The 18,613-nt window shown below is 35.9% G+C and overlaps 1 protein-coding gene across 1 annotated transcript in view; it reads left to right on the top strand.

The window, feature by feature from the left end:
* The window catches only part of LOC106879356 (protein phosphatase 1 regulatory subunit 3C-B), a 20,195-nt gene extending 2,068 nt beyond the window's left edge, over positions 1-18,127 (top strand). Inside the window, exons 2-3 of the mRNA XM_014928873.2 lie at positions 11,053-11,109; positions 15,051-18,127. Of these exons, the coding sequence (XP_014784359.1) occupies positions 15,055-15,996 (942 nt within the window). The 5' untranslated portion in view covers positions 11,053-11,109; positions 15,051-15,054 and the 3' untranslated portion in view covers positions 15,997-18,127. The remainder of the gene's footprint in view (positions 1-11,052; positions 11,110-15,050) is intronic.
* Positions 18,128-18,613: the final 486 nt, after the last annotated feature.

Here is an 18,613-nt window from a genome sequence, read left to right as displayed (position 1 = left end):
TATATACGTGTATACATGTGTGTATATACGTGTATACATGTGTGTATATACGTGTATACATGTGTGTATATACGTGTATACATGTGTGTATATACGTGTATACATGTGTGTATATACGTGTATACATGTGTATATACGTGTATACATGTGTGTATATACGTGTATACATGTGTGTATATATACGTGTATACATGTGTGTATATATACGTGTATACATGTGTATATATACGTGTATACATGTGTGTATATACGTGTATACATGTGTGTATATACGTGTATACATGTATATACATGTATGTATATACGTGTATACATGTATATATATATATATATATAAATTTGTGTGTGTATATAGATGTGTGTGTATACGTGAGTGTATATATATATATATAGGCAGGAGTGTCTGTGTGGTAAGTAGCTTGCCTAACAACCACATGATTCCGGGTTCAGTCCTACAGCGTGGCACCTTGGGCAAATGTCTTCTACTATAGCCTCGGGCCGACCAAAGCCTTGTGAGTGGATTTGGTAGACGGAAACTGAAAGAAGCCCGTCGTATACACACACACACACACACACACACACACACACATATATATATGTGTGTGTACACATATACACACACATACACATATATATACACACATACACATTTATATATATATATATATATAAATGTGTATGTATATATATATATATATATAAATGTGTGTATATATATGTGTGTGTGTGTATATATATATATGTGTGTGTGTGTGTATAAATGTGTATGTGTGTATATATGTGTATGTGTATATATATATATATATATATGAATGTGTGTGTGTATACATAAATATATATGCATATACATAGATGTATATATAAATGTTGTATGTATATATATGTGTTTGTGTGCGTGTGCTTATGTGCAGATATACATGTATATAAAGTGTGTGTGTGCATATGTTTACATTTATGTTGTGTGTATGTGCATATACGCACATAGTTATACATAGCATGGCTTTATTTTTTATTTTTTATTTTCTTTTGCTTACTTGCTTCCGAATTTTGCCGTTTTTGGTTCGAATCCATCCCATTGCGCCGGCATTTTGGGCAAGTGCCTTCAACCCTAACCCCAGGCTTCCCTAAGTTTCGTGGATAGATTTTGTAGATTCTGGAAGAATCCAGCTTTGTGTTTGTGTGTGTGTGTATAATGTACAAATCCGTGTTTGCGCCCGCGAGTGTTGCGTCTACCCGTTTTGGTGTCGCACGGTAGTTGCAAACGACCGTCACTTTTTTCAGTTTTCCGGTCATGGGAGAAAAAGATATACCTTGCTTGGAATTCCCTTAACGAATTCCATATGGCCCATTAACCTTGCAAGTTTCTCCGTCATCAGTGAACTTCACACCGTTAATGTTCTTATACATTAAGTTCAATACCTACAGGATAGGCATGAGGAGGTGAAAGGGAAAAGATTCCAGTGATCTGATGTTCTGGAGAGGAATATTTATCTGGGTATTTTGGATATGCATGGTGGTGCAGAGAAGAGACGTGTAGATCTGTGATACTTGAGGTGGAAGTATGTGACCATTCAGCTCATTCTAGTGATAGAGAAGACCGAGAAAGGGAACAGTACACTTATGCAGCATGTTAATTATTGCCCGAGTGGTCTTTCACTAGATGCTGTCTATCATGTATATATCCGTAGGAGTATCAGCTCAAATGTGAGCGTAGTACCCCGTTGGACCACTCATTTGAACCTTGAGGACTGTCATCAACAGCTGTTGGGGTACTGTCATGGTATTAGCTGTCAAAAGTGAAAGTAGAAAAATCTGAAGGAACGTTACTGCTAGTTTGAGTTGATTCTTTGGCTACTGACAGCTAATACCATGACAGTGCCGCTGTGAGAATATTTCCTAGCTATGCTAACGATGTGCTTTCGCCAGTAAAGATCGTCGGTGATACTGAGATTCAGCATTCGGAGTAAGTGCAAAGGAAGTGAGATCGTGTGTGTGTACTACAAACTCAATTATTGATAACAAAGTAGGGAGAAGAAAATCCCAGAACGTGGTACTCGGCATGACCGCAGCCCAGGGATTGAAACCAATACATAAATATTTGTGAGGCTGTGTGTGTGTGTATAATAATATATCAGCAATATATTTTTCATTAGAGAATGTTCTATTTTGTTTACTTTAGGTACAAGATTTTCACTAATTATATTTAGTAATTATATCACTAAATATAATCGATTTAGTGACAATAATGATTTATTCGATATATAAGCCAAAAATTGCGTGACCATATCGTTTATCGAAGTTGTTTGGGTGATATTAATTCCATAATTCTATATCGTAAAATCCACTAAGGAGAGTGAAAGGTAAGAAGTCCTCAGAGTGATCACAATTTCTGTTCTGGTAAATTCCAGAAATTGCGATTGCTAAATATTCTTCCTGGAGCTAATCAATATTTAGTTGACACTTACGTATCAACTGTTTGTTTATATCGATGCGGCATTTTTATCCTTCCTATATAGAAAGTTGTATACGTTTGTACATACTCGTAGTATTGTTCTTGTTTAACCCCCAAGTAGCATTTGCCATGTTCATCAATGATGCAAGCCATTCTAGCTGTGGCCACCCCTTCTCTTCGAACACCTTATTTCAAAGATTTTTCGTAATGTGGTATAGTATATATATAATCTCAACTGATCCATTTTGACACACACACATATATATATATATATATATATATATATATATATATAGAATAGCACCGGCAAAAATGTTGTTACTAAATAAAGTGAAAGCATTGCGCTATATTTATTAAATTATTGTTACATTCACACAGTATGGCCTGAATGGTAATACGCAATATGGTAAACAACGTTTAAATTTTGTGTGCAGTAAAGTGAATACCCATAAAAATGTTGTACGTAGTATGATAAGCACAGCTAAATTTTGTACACAATATAAATATGTAAACTTCGAACACAGTATGAACACACCGAGTGACTGTATGTACAATATAATTACACAGTTATCGCTTACTGTATATTCTGTATGGTAACACATAGCTAAATTGTTTAGACGGCATGATATCAGTGTTTCATTGGTTACTCAATATGATAAATCAGAGACGGAAATAAGAGTTAAAGAATTAAGAGTACGCTAAAGTACATGAGGCTGAGATTGAGAAGGTAGGGTAATTAGATACTATAAATATCAGAGGCTTCTAGGAATAGAAATTTTTTTTTAAAAAGGCAGAGGAAAAGTTGTACCCCGGCCTCCCTTCTGCCATTTCCATCATCGTTTGACTGAGTATACTGTGGTAACACAGGTATGATAACGCATAATTATATTATGTACATACTGTGGTAACATCGCTCTACTATACACACCATACAGTATCTACTTTACTAGGTACAGTCAATAGAAACATAGGTATAATATGTATACAGTATGGTGATTTACTTTTGAGCTATATACACAGTATAGTTACGAACTACTAAACTACGTACACCGTATGGTAACACTACTATACGATTTACACCGCTGTACTGTGTACATCAGATGTTGACACCTTTATACATACGCAGTATGGTAACATAGTCCTACTATATACACCTTATGGTAACACATCTGTACTATGTGCACCGTACGGTAACACCTCTTGACTACATATACAATATGGTAACCTCGCCCTATTGTGTGTGCGGTATGGGAACATCACTGTACTATGTACACTGTATGGTAACATCGCCTTACCACGTACACAGTATGGTAAAGCACTTGCTACACTTTATCTCTATTATGATTACCTCTCCTCTTGAAAAGGTGAAGTGGAAGATTTGTGTCTATGTATTCGATCAGATTTCGATTCCCGATTTGGAAACTTGTCAATTCTACATTCCTTTCTTAAACATATAATCATGAATCAGAGTTTCTCTTTTTCCTCTTTTCATGACTAAGAATGCTTTAAGCCGGATTTTTACATTTTGCTGTATGGGAACGATAGAGATTTTAAGTAAATCAGTTTTTAGTTAATGATTTAATGAGTGGTCTTTCGTCAGTGGTGAAGGGAAAGCAGTGAGTTATTCTTAAACAGGACACTTCACTCAAATGCTTGCAACAAAGGGAGATCCGTTTGGGACAAGCGGGCCAGATAGTAATTATCGATTGGCCGATTTATTGAGTCTACCACCCAAAATCAGAAACGACCCCTCCTCCGAGGGCCTTTCGCAGTTTATACCCAGCAAATTTCACTTAAAAGGTTTTGGTCGGGTTTCCAGTTTCCTTTAGATGAGTGGTTCTCAACTGGCGTCCATATGACCCTTGGGGGTCCATGTGAGATTTTGTTGCTAAAGTTTATGTGCAATAAACTGGTTATACTTCGCTACACAACATATTTGAATTTTTTAATACAACTTCAAATAATATTTAATTATAAAAATATAGTAGGATTTTTTTTAACACCGAATGGTTATGGGGGTCCAGCAGAGTAAAATAGGAATCAAAGAGGTCCATAGGTAAGGAAAAGAAAATAGTTGAGAAATTAATGGTTTAGACCCTCTTCACATGACGTTTCAAATGTTTTCAACCATAAACGTTACTCTCGTATTCCAGACTTTCTATACTGTTGCTCACCCAGCTAGAAATAGCTGTCAAATGCTCCTTAAAGTACACTCTGTCGTATAGTTCAATAATGTCATAGTTTACACAAAGACGATACCGTCACGGCTGGAATGTATTTGATGAAAGATCTGATGAATCTTGGCTACATGGGTCTAAACAACAACTGAAACAATCAGTCAACGCTAGATCGACCTACTAGAAACAGCAGCCAAATCTCAAATCACACCTACTGCCTTTAAAATACAAAAGACACGTTTGATAGTGTAGTCCCTGAAAATCCTTTGATCATATCTAATCATTCAGACCTGACTTGGAGCTAATTAACGACACCGATTAATAGTCCCAGCTGTTTTGTCATGTAAGAATCCATTGTTCTTAATACTAACAAGCTGTGAACTGTCTGAACATTGCACTTTTTTAGCTAGTTCTACTCCTTCGCATACTGTAGCTATTTCAGGATAGAATTTCACAGAAACTGCATTTATATGTCAGCTTACTGCTGCTTTCTATAATAAACTGGGTGAACATTCATTCTATCATACCACTAAACTAGGTTAGTGTGGTGATGTTACCTCAGGAACAAAATTAGATTGGGGTTATTCATTTTTATTTGAAGTAAAACGTTCAATCTTTTAAATTATAGAAGGTTAATGATTTTAAAACCCTTTTATAACGTTTGTTGAACAGATAAAAACCATCAAACAGTTTATATATAACCGAGTTAATTCACCCTTGTATACAACCGCTACTAGTTATAAGTGAGTTACTTTTCCTCAGTATATTACTGTTATACTATATTGATTTCAGAACGAGAGAATGTAATGTGGAATCCATGAGATTTAAATAATAACTTGCTAAACCTTTTACTGGGCCGTATATTTATTAACACCACTCGCCACGATTATGAAATTTCTTGTGGCACTCATGCTTTTACAAAGAACACCTGAAAGGGATTCAGGTTGCTTAGAACGATTTCCATATTTTGTATTTTTTATGATGTTAAACTAGGCGAATAAAAGTCGGACTAGGTATAAGTTTATACCTTGTCCTGCTTTTATTCGAAAACCCACTCAACGACAGATGTTTGGTTTATTTTACTGTACTCAATATCCACTCTCATTGGAGAACTGTATATTTGTACTGCAGGAGATCGCATTTGAGAAGAGCTCTTGCTTATTTGGAGTATTTTTGTTTATATTACCATACTCCATAATCGCAAATCTGTTCTCTACATGACTCCGATATAGTCCGAAGAAACGATAAAGACTGTCTATCTTAGATCTGTTCATGTAAGATTTATTTTAACCAGAACTGCGTTATCGAAAATGCAACAATCGGTTTGATTTTCATTAAAACTGGTGAGGAAGTGAGGGTCACAAGTGGCAGGGTCGACTCAAGGTACCGGCAACTCGGGCAATCGCCAGGGGCGCATTGTGCTAGGGGACGCCAAGGAGGACGTGACAAAGACAAGGAAATTTCCACAACCGTCATCTTATACACACCGAAGTTCAGCTTGCTCGGGGCGCCGGCAACCCCACGGCCATTCCTGACAAGTGGGCTAGATAGCGTTCAAAAATGAATTAAAATGGTTTACAGAGAGAAAGATAAAATCTAACATGTGCGGTAGCAAAGGGTTCTGTGCTTTGTGACAAAAGGAAACGTTAGATTGTTCCTCTTCCTCACAACACACCAATTTGATTGTGAAACACTAATTGCTGATGCCAAACATTTGTCACGTAGGATCCTACTATTTATTTTATTAGCTATATACAGTTGTAATAAAGGATAAACGAAACTCGTTCACCTCGTTACATCACCACAACGCATTTCTCTGGCCTTTATTAAAGAAACTGGTTTCTCACAGAGGCACAAAATTGCACATTTCACGAGAAGGATGTAGTCAAATTTTATTTATCCCAGTATTTCTCTGGTACTCATTTCATCGACACCAGTAGGACAAAAGACAAGGTCAACTTCAATGGGATTTTAACTCAAAACATAAGAGAACGTGACAAAATACTGCAAATCAAATTTCTGTCATCTTACCGATTCTATCTTCTACTATCAAAATGGTCTTATACAGACTATTTTCTAGACAGCTTACTTCTTTGCGCGCGCGCGTGTGTGTCAAAATGCTTAGTGACATTTCCAGTTTTTTTTACATTCTTTCGGCATCGATAAAATGACAGTCAACTAGTGGGGTCGGTGTAATCTAACCATTTTCACCTAAAATTGCTGGCTTTGTGCCAAAATTAATTAGAAAGAATTAATATTTATATCTTACCCTATATTTTACTTTCTGATTGTTAACTGATGACGACTGAAAAGGAAATTGATCGAAACTAATTTTTTTTTTTAAATCTTTCACCTGGTTTAACATCGGTTTGGTTATAGGGTATTTTTTTGTGGAATTCATTCTGTTGCAAGCACTTGGTGGCCAGAGCTCTCGTTTGAAAATAACTTCTCATTAACTCCGAAGTCACTGAACATGGATACGGGTGATACATTCTTCTCTCATTTAAAAACAATTAAAATAAAATTTTAGCTTCTAGTTCCTGACTTGATTTCATATATTGCGCTCGCCCGACGTGACTGCGCTCGCCCGACGTGACCGCGCTCGCCCGACGTGACCGCGCTCACCCGACGTGACCTCGTACACCAAACATGGCTTCATCTATCAGGCTCAGGCGCAATATTTCTGATTTGATATCTAAGAAAGTATTCACGCTGGATAAAATGCGTTGCGGCATTTCGCCCGTCTTTGTGTTCTGAAGAGATCTATAATTAGCACCATGTCGCTTAAGTTACGGTTGCATATATTTGTGTTCAGAACACTTAACTCACAAGAGATTCCAGTCGAACTAACTGTAAGCAGGTACCCCAGAGCAGGATCAATTCGCTAGTCTTCTTTTTTTATCGATTTAGCCCCTATATAAGCAGTTGCCAACAAGGAAGCGTTTATATGATCGCTTGGCCACCTGTAATTAGCAGCTAAATCTCCCTCAAATTGTATACCGATACCTTAAAGAGAATGAGATACATTGGTGTTATATAGTTCCAAAGATGATCTTTCTGTATTACGACTGAATTTCCAAAATACAAAACAGAAACCAGAATGACAGTATAGTACAAACACGAAAGTACTACAGAAAAATACGTCATTATATTTTCTAACGGAACAATTTTTCTGGACTGATGTAATCGATTTCACCCCTATCATGATATCGCTGGCCTTGTGCAAAAAAAAAACTGAAACCATTATTATTTGGACGATGGATTTGCAGAATCTTTGGAGCATCGGTGCTTTACGCTCTGAATTAAAAACCTTCTGAGATCAACTTGACTTTCATCGTGTTTCGATCGATGAAATAAAATACCAGGCACGTATTGAGATCGATGTAATCGACTGTTCCCTTCATTTCAGATTTAGTGCCTTATTTAGAAACAACTATCATTATTATTATTCTAGTGTTTCAGCGCTACATTCTTTATACATTCGTACTGCCGCTTATTTCCCCCTGTCAAATTCTGACATTCGTTTTCCACCTCCAGCTAAGGATAGTTCAGCTATAATATGAGACTGAATTATTTTATTTCTTTTTACTGGCATATGTTCATATAGAATGGAATGAAGTTCTGTTGGAATCAGCAGCCCGATGATGATGATGGTAGTGTTACATATCGTTAGCGTGGTAGTGGTAGTGGTGTATGTACAGGAGTCAGCAGCTTGGTGGTACATGTACCGAAACGCAGATAAAATCAAGTAAAAACAGAAAAATAAATAACTGAAAAAAACTGGTTGTGGTAAGTGGTTGGTAGACTGAATGGTTAAGAGGTTGGCTTCGTAATCACGAGTTCTCGAGTTCGATTTCGCGCATCGCGTGGTTTCATTTGTCAAGTATATTTTACCATAGCAATGAGTTGAGGCAGACTTTGTGTGTGAAATTAGGGAGCCGGAAATTGTGTGAAAGACAGTCGGATTGATTGTATCTGTAGTTCAAAAGCACCAGCCTTGTTAACATTGTGTGACTATTCCTGGGAATCACGTTAAGGAGCTGTATAATACTCATTTACACATCATTCAATTGATAGGACAACTCAATTCTTACCGTCGAAATTAATGGAGGCTCCATTTCAAAATATAACAGTTAAATAATTGATTGATTATAATATAGCAGTTTCGTAAAATACAGTCACTAATGTAATTTATAAATAATGCAGATATGAAGATAAGACGTTTGACATTGCTGTGTTATTAATTTTTTGTTCGTTTGTTTTTTGGTTTGCTGATTGATCACAGTTCAAGATGAGAAGGTAGGGAAGAACAGTGAGTTAAATAAACACCACTAGGTTAACTACTTCCAAGCGCGTTCAACATTGATTGAAAGCTGCCTCAGTTATGGTATACGAATCACTGATTATAACATAAATATGACTATATGCATGTATATGGCTGTGTGGTAAGAAGCTTGCTTCCCAACCATATGGTTCCGGGTTCAGTCCCACTGCGTGGTACTTTGGGCAAGTGTCTACTACTATAGCCTCGGGCTGGCCAAAGCCTTGTGAGTGGATTTGGTAGACGGAAACTGAGAGAAGCCCATCATGTATATATATATATATACTAATATATACTTTTGTTATTTACACCACCTGTCCTCGTCTGTTGTTATTATTTGTATATTCTCCCATATATATATATATATATATTTATATATATGTATATGTGTGTGCCTTTGTGTCTGTCTTTGTCCCCCACCAACGCTTTACAACCGATGCTGGTGTGTTTACATCCCAGTAACTTAGCGGTTCAGCATCGACTAAAATATATTTATATACATATAAATAATGTATAATCTTATTTTCTTATATTCCGTTACTAATGTTCACCAAGAAAGTCAAGCTAAACATTATTTGCCCAATTTATGAAGGTACGTGCAAGAGTTAGAATATTTTTGTCTGACAGCATAGCAACGAACTTGAACTAGTATATAGCAATATCGACAAGCCAACGTGGGAGCCTTTAAGTAGTGATTCGACTCGCTAGAAATAACTGTTAAATCTCATATCCTATTATCAGAAAAAGGAAAGAACACACTATATAATGTAGTCCTAGATACAATAAATCTGGGAAAAAAGGAAAAAAATCTGGATGGTCGTGATTGGAATGTCTTTTGACCAGAACTGATCTGGACATACAGAACAGGTGATAACGTATCTAACAGAATATAGATGTAGTTATGAGGGAGTCCCTGTGACCACTCATTAGAAACATCAGACTAATTCCCCCATATTGATTTTTGTTGTTCTGATTCAGCGAGCAAGATAAAGGGTATAGAGAAGTGACCACCCATTCTTTTGCTCTTCAAGAGAGGGAGATATGACTGTTATTTCTTAAAAATCAAATGATGCATTGGCAGCTTTCTTGTTGATTCTAATAAATACTAGAAATGAGTGGAACAAACATTTCTAGTCTTCATTCTAACATATATATGTCTAAACAAAATGGTACTTTGATCCTCCAGCAAGAGAATTATATTGTCTATGACATTCTAGAAGAGAAATTCCACTCCTACATCCAGTCTGAGAGTAACAATTTCTGGAGGTGGTAGTTGTTCCCAATATTTATTAATGACTAGTTCTTTAGCTGTACTCTTCATACTAAGACCTAGTTTTTGTAGACATTCTTGCTAGAAATAACTACACTATGAGATAAAAAAAAAAATCAACCAATGAATAATATTTTCATTTTTTCCTCTATAAGGTTGATAACGCCAAACATGCTTCTATTTTATTTAGCCTCAAGCAATGAAGTATAGTCTTATCTGAATTTGGAGATAGAATGATTTAATACAAGAAAATAAAATTATTAGAATTGTCTCTCAATAATGTATTCTCTATTAATAAATATTACAAGAAATGTGGCATTCCGTCGGTTACGACAACAAGGGTTCCAGTTGAACCGATCAACGAAACAGCATGCTTGGGAAATTAACGTGCAAGTGGCTGAGCACTCCAAAGACATGCGTAGCCTTAACATAGTTCTTGGGGAGATTCAGCATGACACAGAGTGTGACAATGCTGGCCCTTTGAAATACAGGTACAATCGAAACAGGAAGAAAGAGTGAGAGAAACTTGTGGTGAAAGAATACAGCAGGGTTCGCGACCCCCACCCCTGCTGCCGGAACTGTAGGTGTTTTTGCTCAATAAACATAATGCCCAGTATGAGAATCGAAACTGCTATCCTTTGACCGCGAGTCCACTGCCCCCTAACCACTGGGCCATTGCGCTTCCATGATTACAAGAAATACTAATCAATTGTAATAATTATCGTGAGTAGATTAGAGACTTAAGTCCCTAATTTACTTCCTTTCTTCCTCAACCAATCTGCAGTTCCGCATAACTGACCAATAAATGTAACCCATTCCTTTATACTTCTAGGCTCTAACCAGTCACTGTGGATACAAAAGCCAGATATTATATGTCTCAATAATATTGGTAAGTGTTTACAATTTTTTCTCTCTCTCTCTCTTTCTCTCTACCTCCACCCCTCAACCCATTGATTCACAAATAAAATTTCTAAAATTATTCCTAAGTTCATTCCTCAGCCTAACAATCACAGTGTGTTATGATACAAAGCCAGCCACTACTGTGGTAGATTTTACAATGTCTCTCAAAATTATGGTAGACTTTACAACAATTCAATTGGAACCTTTGAAATGCTATAAACCAGTGGTTCTCGACCTTCTGTTGTTGCTCAGTACCCACTTTCACTCAATAGTGTATTACAAATGGCCTCTCTGTATGTTTTGCAAATAGAAAATACAACAAATTATTTTAATGAAAGTTAATTTAATTTAGGGAACTAATTTGTTATTTTGTTTTTCATATTTTCTTATACTACCTCATCAATCATGCTCTTTGTTGGAGATGTTTGTGTAGACTAGTGGCTTCTTGGTTAAATTTTTATGAAAACTTAAAGAAAGGAAGGATTTATATAATGAAATATTTAGACCTTAGTGCATCATCAATCCAGTTTCTGCTTTCTGATAACACAATATCCAACTCATATATTCTATCCCTGACTAATTTTATGGAGCTGTGTTTAGAATATAACTATTGTAACTGGTTGAAGTATTTTATTTCTAAGAAAACTCACAACCCCTTCTCAGCACTTTCTTGTGAGCTCACAAATCCTTCAAGGAGTTTACTGCATAGATTTTACAATGTCTGTCAAAACTATGTAATACAATATTAGTCTTTGCAAAATACCTTATTTGCATTATTATTAGAATTTCTTTCTTTCTCATGTTGGTTTGTGTCATCTTGTGAATATAGTTTGGATGAAGTATCTGAAGACATTCGACATAGATATGAAAAGTGATCCATATTTAAGAAAGCTATGTGCAGTCGCTTTTATCTTCAAATCATCATGTATGTACATTAAATACTTAATCCAGATTTCTGTATTGTTAGATGGATAAGATAACTGTTCTCATGGATCAGAGAGTAGTCATTTCTAGAAAACTTTCCTCAGTCTCTGGTTCCTGAAACCCAAGAGAAGAAATATGCTTACAGAAATATTACAAAATGTTTGCATTGGATTTGAACTCATTCAGCTAAAATTCTATTAACCAATGTTATATTCTTACTTGTGTTCTCATGAGAATGTGCTGGGAAAATTGTGTATATTTTTACACCCTGCTGCAGTATCTGAACACAGGCATTACTGCATGTTTAATCAGTTTACTTAATAACAACTTGGATCAGAATTAAATTTCTTTGCACAGTCCATTGGGAAGGTGTTTTCCACCAAAGTCTCAGGCTAAATAACTTATGAGTGGAATTTGGTTGTCAGAACATGTGAAGAAGCCATCATATGAATACATTGTGTGTGAAGGATGTAAACATTTGTGAGAAAACAAGAAAGCAGTTTCTTCACAAATGAAGACCCTCGTGATAGTTATTCTGCATCAATTTGGAAATACTACCTTGAAATTCTTGCCATCAGGAATGTTATTGGCCAGTGATTAGTTGGCTAGAAGCATGAAGCAATGGACAGTATTGTTCATCGATAGTAATATTTAAAATGTTGTTAATGATAAAAAAAAAAGATAAGCTATGTTATTCTAGTGGCTGCTGCTAATTTTTTTCTTTGTTCTGGAGAAGGGATCGCCTCCTTGGTTTTTTCAAGACTTCCAAGCCGGATGTGACCATGTTAGAGCTATATGGTCAAACAGTTGGTTTTGTTTTCAGTAAATTAACTGAACATAATTTAAAATCAGATTAACTTGAGTGAAAAGCTTGGTATTCCTGTAAAGAAGAAAAGGTCAAGTGGGTCAGAGGTGAGAAGTTTTAAAGGTCATCTAGGTCAAAGTTGAGGAGTTTTAATTAGAATGTTATGTCATCTTCTTTTCTCCCTTACTGGAGAATCTACTGGCTTGGAACATTGACATTTAAATTGCCCCCCCTCTCTCTCTTTCACCCTCTCACACACTCATACACAAAATATATTCTCTCTTTTTCTTTCTCTCTCTCTCTCCCCTTACTCTCTTTGTTTCTCTCACTCTCTCTCTCACTCTTTTTCTCTCCCTCACTCTTTTTTCTCTTTCACTCTTTTTCTCTCTCTCTCACTCGTTCCCTCTCTCTTTTTCTTTCTCTCACTTTTTTCTCTCTCGCTCTCTTTTTCATTCCCTCTCATTCTCCCTTTTTCTTTCCCTCTCACTCTCTTTTTCTTTCCCTCTCACTCTCTTTTTCTTTCCCTCTCACTCTCTTTTTTCTTTCCCTCTCACTCTCTTTTTCTTTCCCTCTCACTCTCTTTTTCTTTCCCTCTCACTCTCGCTTTTTCTTTCCCTCTCACTCTCTTATTCTTTCCCTCTCACTCTCTTTTTCTCTCTCTCACTTTCTCTTTCTTCTCTCTCTCTCTCACTTTCTCTCTTTTCTCTCTCTCACTTTCTCTTTTTTCTCTCTCTCACTTTCTCTCTTTTCCCTCTCTCACACTTTTTCTCTTCTCTCTCTCTCTCTCTCTCTCTCTCACTTTTCCCTCTCTCTTTCACTTTCTTTCTCTCACTCTCACTGTCTCTCTCTCTCTCTCTCACTCTCTCTCTCTCTCACACTTTTCTTTTTTCCTCTCTCTCTTTCTTTCACTCTCTCTCTCACTTACTCACTCACTCACTCCAGACATACACACACACACACACACACACACACACACACACACACACACACACACACACACACACTGTATCCCTAGCCTCATTTGCACACCTTAGACCTTCTAGCTAATGAATTCAGTTAATTGGTAAGACATTGACCTATATAAAATACCATCAAAGAATAAACAAATTTTTTCCGTCCTACTAATCCCTCAATAATTTTCTCTAGTTAATCCTACTTCATGTTCACATTATTTTGATGTTATTAATAGACTTGAATTTTCAATTATCTTTTCTTGAATGTTCTGTCATTTTACTATATCAATTGTTATTGTATGTCTTTATCACCATCATCTATTTCTTACCGTCCACTACTGTCACCTGTCTATTTTACTACCTTCACCTGCTTCCATTCAGTAGCTACCAGCTTTACCACTAAAGCTCCATTCCACCATCACCTAACTTTGTAATCAGTTTGTTTGATACTGATTTATAACTGAGGGTTGGACCATTTAAATGTTATCCTTCCCAAAGATATATCATTGTGTGGCACCAAGAGATAGCATTGTACAGAACTTACGTTTACCAGTTGACCAGTTGATACTAACACTGATGTGGAGGCACAATGGCCCAGTGGTTAGGGCAGTGGACTCGCGGTCATAGGATCACGGTTTCGATTTCCAGACCGGGCGTTGTGCGTGTTTATTGAGTGAAAATACCTAAAGCTCCACGAGGCTCCGGCAGGGGATGGTGGCGAACCCTGCTGTACTCTTTCACCACAACTTTCTCTCACTCTTACTTCCTGTTTCTGTTGTGCCTGTAATTCAAAGAGTCAGCCTTGTCACACTGTGTCACGCTGAATATCCCTGAGAGCCACTTGCACATTAATTTCACGAGCAGGCTGTTCCATTGATTGGATCAACTGGAACCTTCAACGTCGTAAGCGACGGAGTGCCAACAAAACAAAAAACTAACACTGATATCTCCTAGAGCCAGTGAATTCTTATATCCTGTCCATTTTTGATATATTGTCAGCTTCAAAGCTGAAGAATTACTTGACTCTGATTTCTGCTAATGTGGAACAGCATGAATATTAATTGATAAATGCTTTTTGACAGTGACGGGGGGAAACAGATTTTCACTTAGTGGGTTATGTCTTGAAATTTCTGTCGGATGGATGGCAGGGTAATTCTGATGGTTGTTCTTTTTTGATTTCATTTTTGCTATGTTTTTGTTTGTCATGAATCATCTATCTATCTAAGAGTTTTCTTAATTTTTTTCCAGTAACATGCTTGGAACTGATGTGCACCTACTGCCAAACACAGGGATGCAAGTTGATTACACTACCTACATACTCTCTTCCAGTCCACCTGGAACTGGACTGGAGTTTCTTAACAGCAACATTTTCTGTGAACCTCTTTCCAGTGCTGAACGAAGCTTTTGTGCCCATGCTCCTCTTTATATTGAACAATGTATGAGCCGGAAGGCTTCAAGTGAATTAAAACCAATTATCATCCCAGACAGCCCACAATCCAGTTCAGAACCAACCAGCCCAGTAAATCGTTCACCTCTACGGCCCCTGTCACCAGGGAAACAAAAGAAAAGAGTATCTTTTGCAGACTGTTTTGGCTTTGCTTTGGCCACTATTCGTGTTATGACTGAACCTTCGGATGTTCCTCCATTAGTTCGTCCAGAGATACTTTCCAGCCTTACAAAAGGATCATCAGCTTCAGTTACTAGCATACCTCCATTAAAGTTGTGCTTCACACAACCTGCAGCTGACTATGTTGCTTTCAGAGACCGTGTTGAAAAGAACTTTGTTTCTCTGGAGAATGTAATTCTCAAAGACTATCAAGTTACTGGTACAATAAAAGTAAAAAATGTTGCATTTGAGAAACATGTATATGTTAAATGTACTTTCGATTCTTGGAACTCATCAGGAGAGGTTGACGCTACCTACCTAAACACAAATGGTTGCAGTCGTTTCGACACTTTCACATTTGAAATGAATGTACCAACAGACTTTGATATCAGAAAGCAGATCCTCTTTGCTGTTGCTTACCGGACTGATAACAAAGAGTACTGGGACAATAATTATGGTAATGACTACCTCATTGTCTCATCGTATGCAAATGAAAATCCCAAACCATCCATTGATTTTAAGTCTTCTGACATTGATACGACATTTGCTAGTTGGAATAGTATGGACCCAACAGTCCCTTATTGGTGAAGCTTTATAAGTTTCATTAACTCCCCATACCGTCCATCTGACAGACTTGGTGGAATATGGTGTTTCAACATACTCAATTACTCACAAAATCTGCCTCTTCTAAAGAGAGGGTATAGATTATTGGATAACAGTTGTATTGACTGATGAATACAATGATAAACAAAATTGTTTCACTTTTATTTTTATTTTCACCAGAGCTAAGCTGTGTCCATGTGAGTTTAAAGCACGTTCCAGCCAATTAATGATGGAGCTACGTAATATTTATTGCTTGTGTGATCTTAGATGGCTAGATGGCTATTAACTCTTGACACATTTGGGGTTGATATGGGGCTGTTGTGCCCTCTCCTCCTACCAAACAACAAAACCAGGCGCATTCTTTCTACAATAGTGAAAGATATTTTCATTTGACAACACAATAAAAAAAAAAAACCCGAATATACTTATGGCAGTTCAGACAATCAATATTTCATCAAGGTTTTTACGATTGTCTGTATCTAAATTGCTACCCTAAACATTAAATAGAAAAATGTTACCTGTGTTATAAGTATTTTTCACAAAAACCAACAGCAAATCTGAAAGGAAGGTAGAATTTGAAACTTATTATAAAGGTGGCTTGTATAAATTAGAAATTTCTATAGCTCTAAAATATTAGCCTAAATTTTTTTCTAAAACATTTTATCAAATTAATGAAAAATAATGACCTGTCTAATTAACAAAGGCAGAAAAATATCAGCATCATCATTGTTGCTATGTCACTCCAGTACGCCTAGTGTTATAAAACACTGTAAAATTTTTTGTTTTGTAAAATAATACAGATTATGAAAGAAGGAAAGAAAATCTTCCTTTTTTTTTTTATCTTCGAATGACTGTTAAATGAATCTGTTAATGTGATATCTCAGTTTATATATTTATGTATTATATATATAATATACATACATATATATATATCAATAATATACACACACACACACATACACGTATATGCCTATATATACATATTTAACTTCTGGCTCTACTTTCTTAAAGGGAAATTTTTAATTTCTGGATTAATTTGAAAAAAAAAAATCTAAATTCCTTGTTGCCTTTCTACCAATTTCTCCACGTACATATAACATCAATTTTACTGAGTAACTGAAATGAAGGGAAACAAACATGCATTTGTTTCAACAAACTTTCTTTAATAGCAGAATGCAATTTGAAGATTAAAGAAATTAATTAAATTTTTCACTCTTCTTGATGATTTTTGCTGCTACCACCAATATTGATTACAATTACACTTAACCAAATATTTTCAGTTACTCCTGTGTTTGTCCTGAATATTCCTAACATAGATAAAAAGACTTGCATGTCTTTATTTATGGAATGAATGAAGTACTTGGAAAGCAATATTGATACGCATATTTTAAATGTAGCTTTTGGGTTTAATATTTTGAAATATGCTAGTATCTGCTTTCCACGTACTGAAATGAAATTGCACTGTTTGTTACTGGAGATATGAGTTTGGTAAATCTATCTACTGGTGGCATAATTTCCTGTCCAGATAATTCTACCATGTATCTTTCATATGATTGGATTGATTAATCCAATAGATATTTTTTTCTTGAACACAGACCTATATATATCTATAGGTTAATCTTTGCACAATTCTATACAAGCAGCATCTGTGAACAATAAATGTGGTTGGGTGAATAATATGTATTTTTTTATGGTTATCAACATACCCACAATATATATATATATGTATGTATATATAATTATGTGTAATATATATATGCAACACATGTTTACTATAAACAAGTATTAATGAAATCATCAGGTTTTACTGACAAATTAATATGGATTTTATTCAAACTTGCTTGAATTTAATAAATTTGAAATATCTTAACTATAACCTTGTCTCACTGAACTGCTCTCATCATTTTAATAGTCACAAGCTTAGCCATTATAGCATTGCTATTGCCCACCACAAGCCAATGCATGTATTCAAGTAGTCATGTTCAAGAAACATCGGCACTTTGTGGGGAGACAACTTTCTACTCATGCTGTTGATTTCTTACTCTCCTCTCCATGTGTGATATGTTTATAGTGATGTATATTTTTTTACAATAAAATATTGATTAGAAAAGTTTAATCTTTTTTTTGTATTTCTTCTGTGAACAGACTATCTCATCATCCTTATCAAAATAGTCTTTATTTCTATGTTTGTTTGTCATACAGGTTATCACTTCATGTTGCAGTTTTGTATCATGTTTGTTAAGAAAGCTCACCGAGATCTGATCTTATAACATCTTCCTTAGTTTTCTTTAGTCCTATTCTTTTATGGCTCTTGTTTAACCAGCACAAATTGTCAATCTTAACCACATATACATACCAGCTTAGACATTTATACATCAGCTGACACTATTTTAATATCCAGCCTCTTTCAAAGTTCTGTCAAACTGAACCAGCTCTATCTGTACATGACACATTACATCTAGTGTCCACTGTCAATAAAAGTTACATTACATCAGTTGTCCACTGTCTGTGCAGTTCTACTGTCTAATGTAATCACAGTACTTCTGCTGTCTACATGTATCACAGTTCATTTGTTGTCCATCATTTGTACATGTTACAGTAC

The sequence above is a fragment of the Octopus bimaculoides genome, chromosome 2, assembly GCF_001194135.2.
Source record: "Octopus bimaculoides isolate UCB-OBI-ISO-001 chromosome 2, ASM119413v2, whole genome shotgun sequence".
Lineage (NCBI taxonomy): Eukaryota > Metazoa > Mollusca > Cephalopoda > Octopoda > Octopodidae > Octopus > Octopus bimaculoides.
The sequence above is the reverse complement of the archived record's forward strand: the minus strand, read 5'-3'. Positions and strand labels throughout refer to the sequence as shown.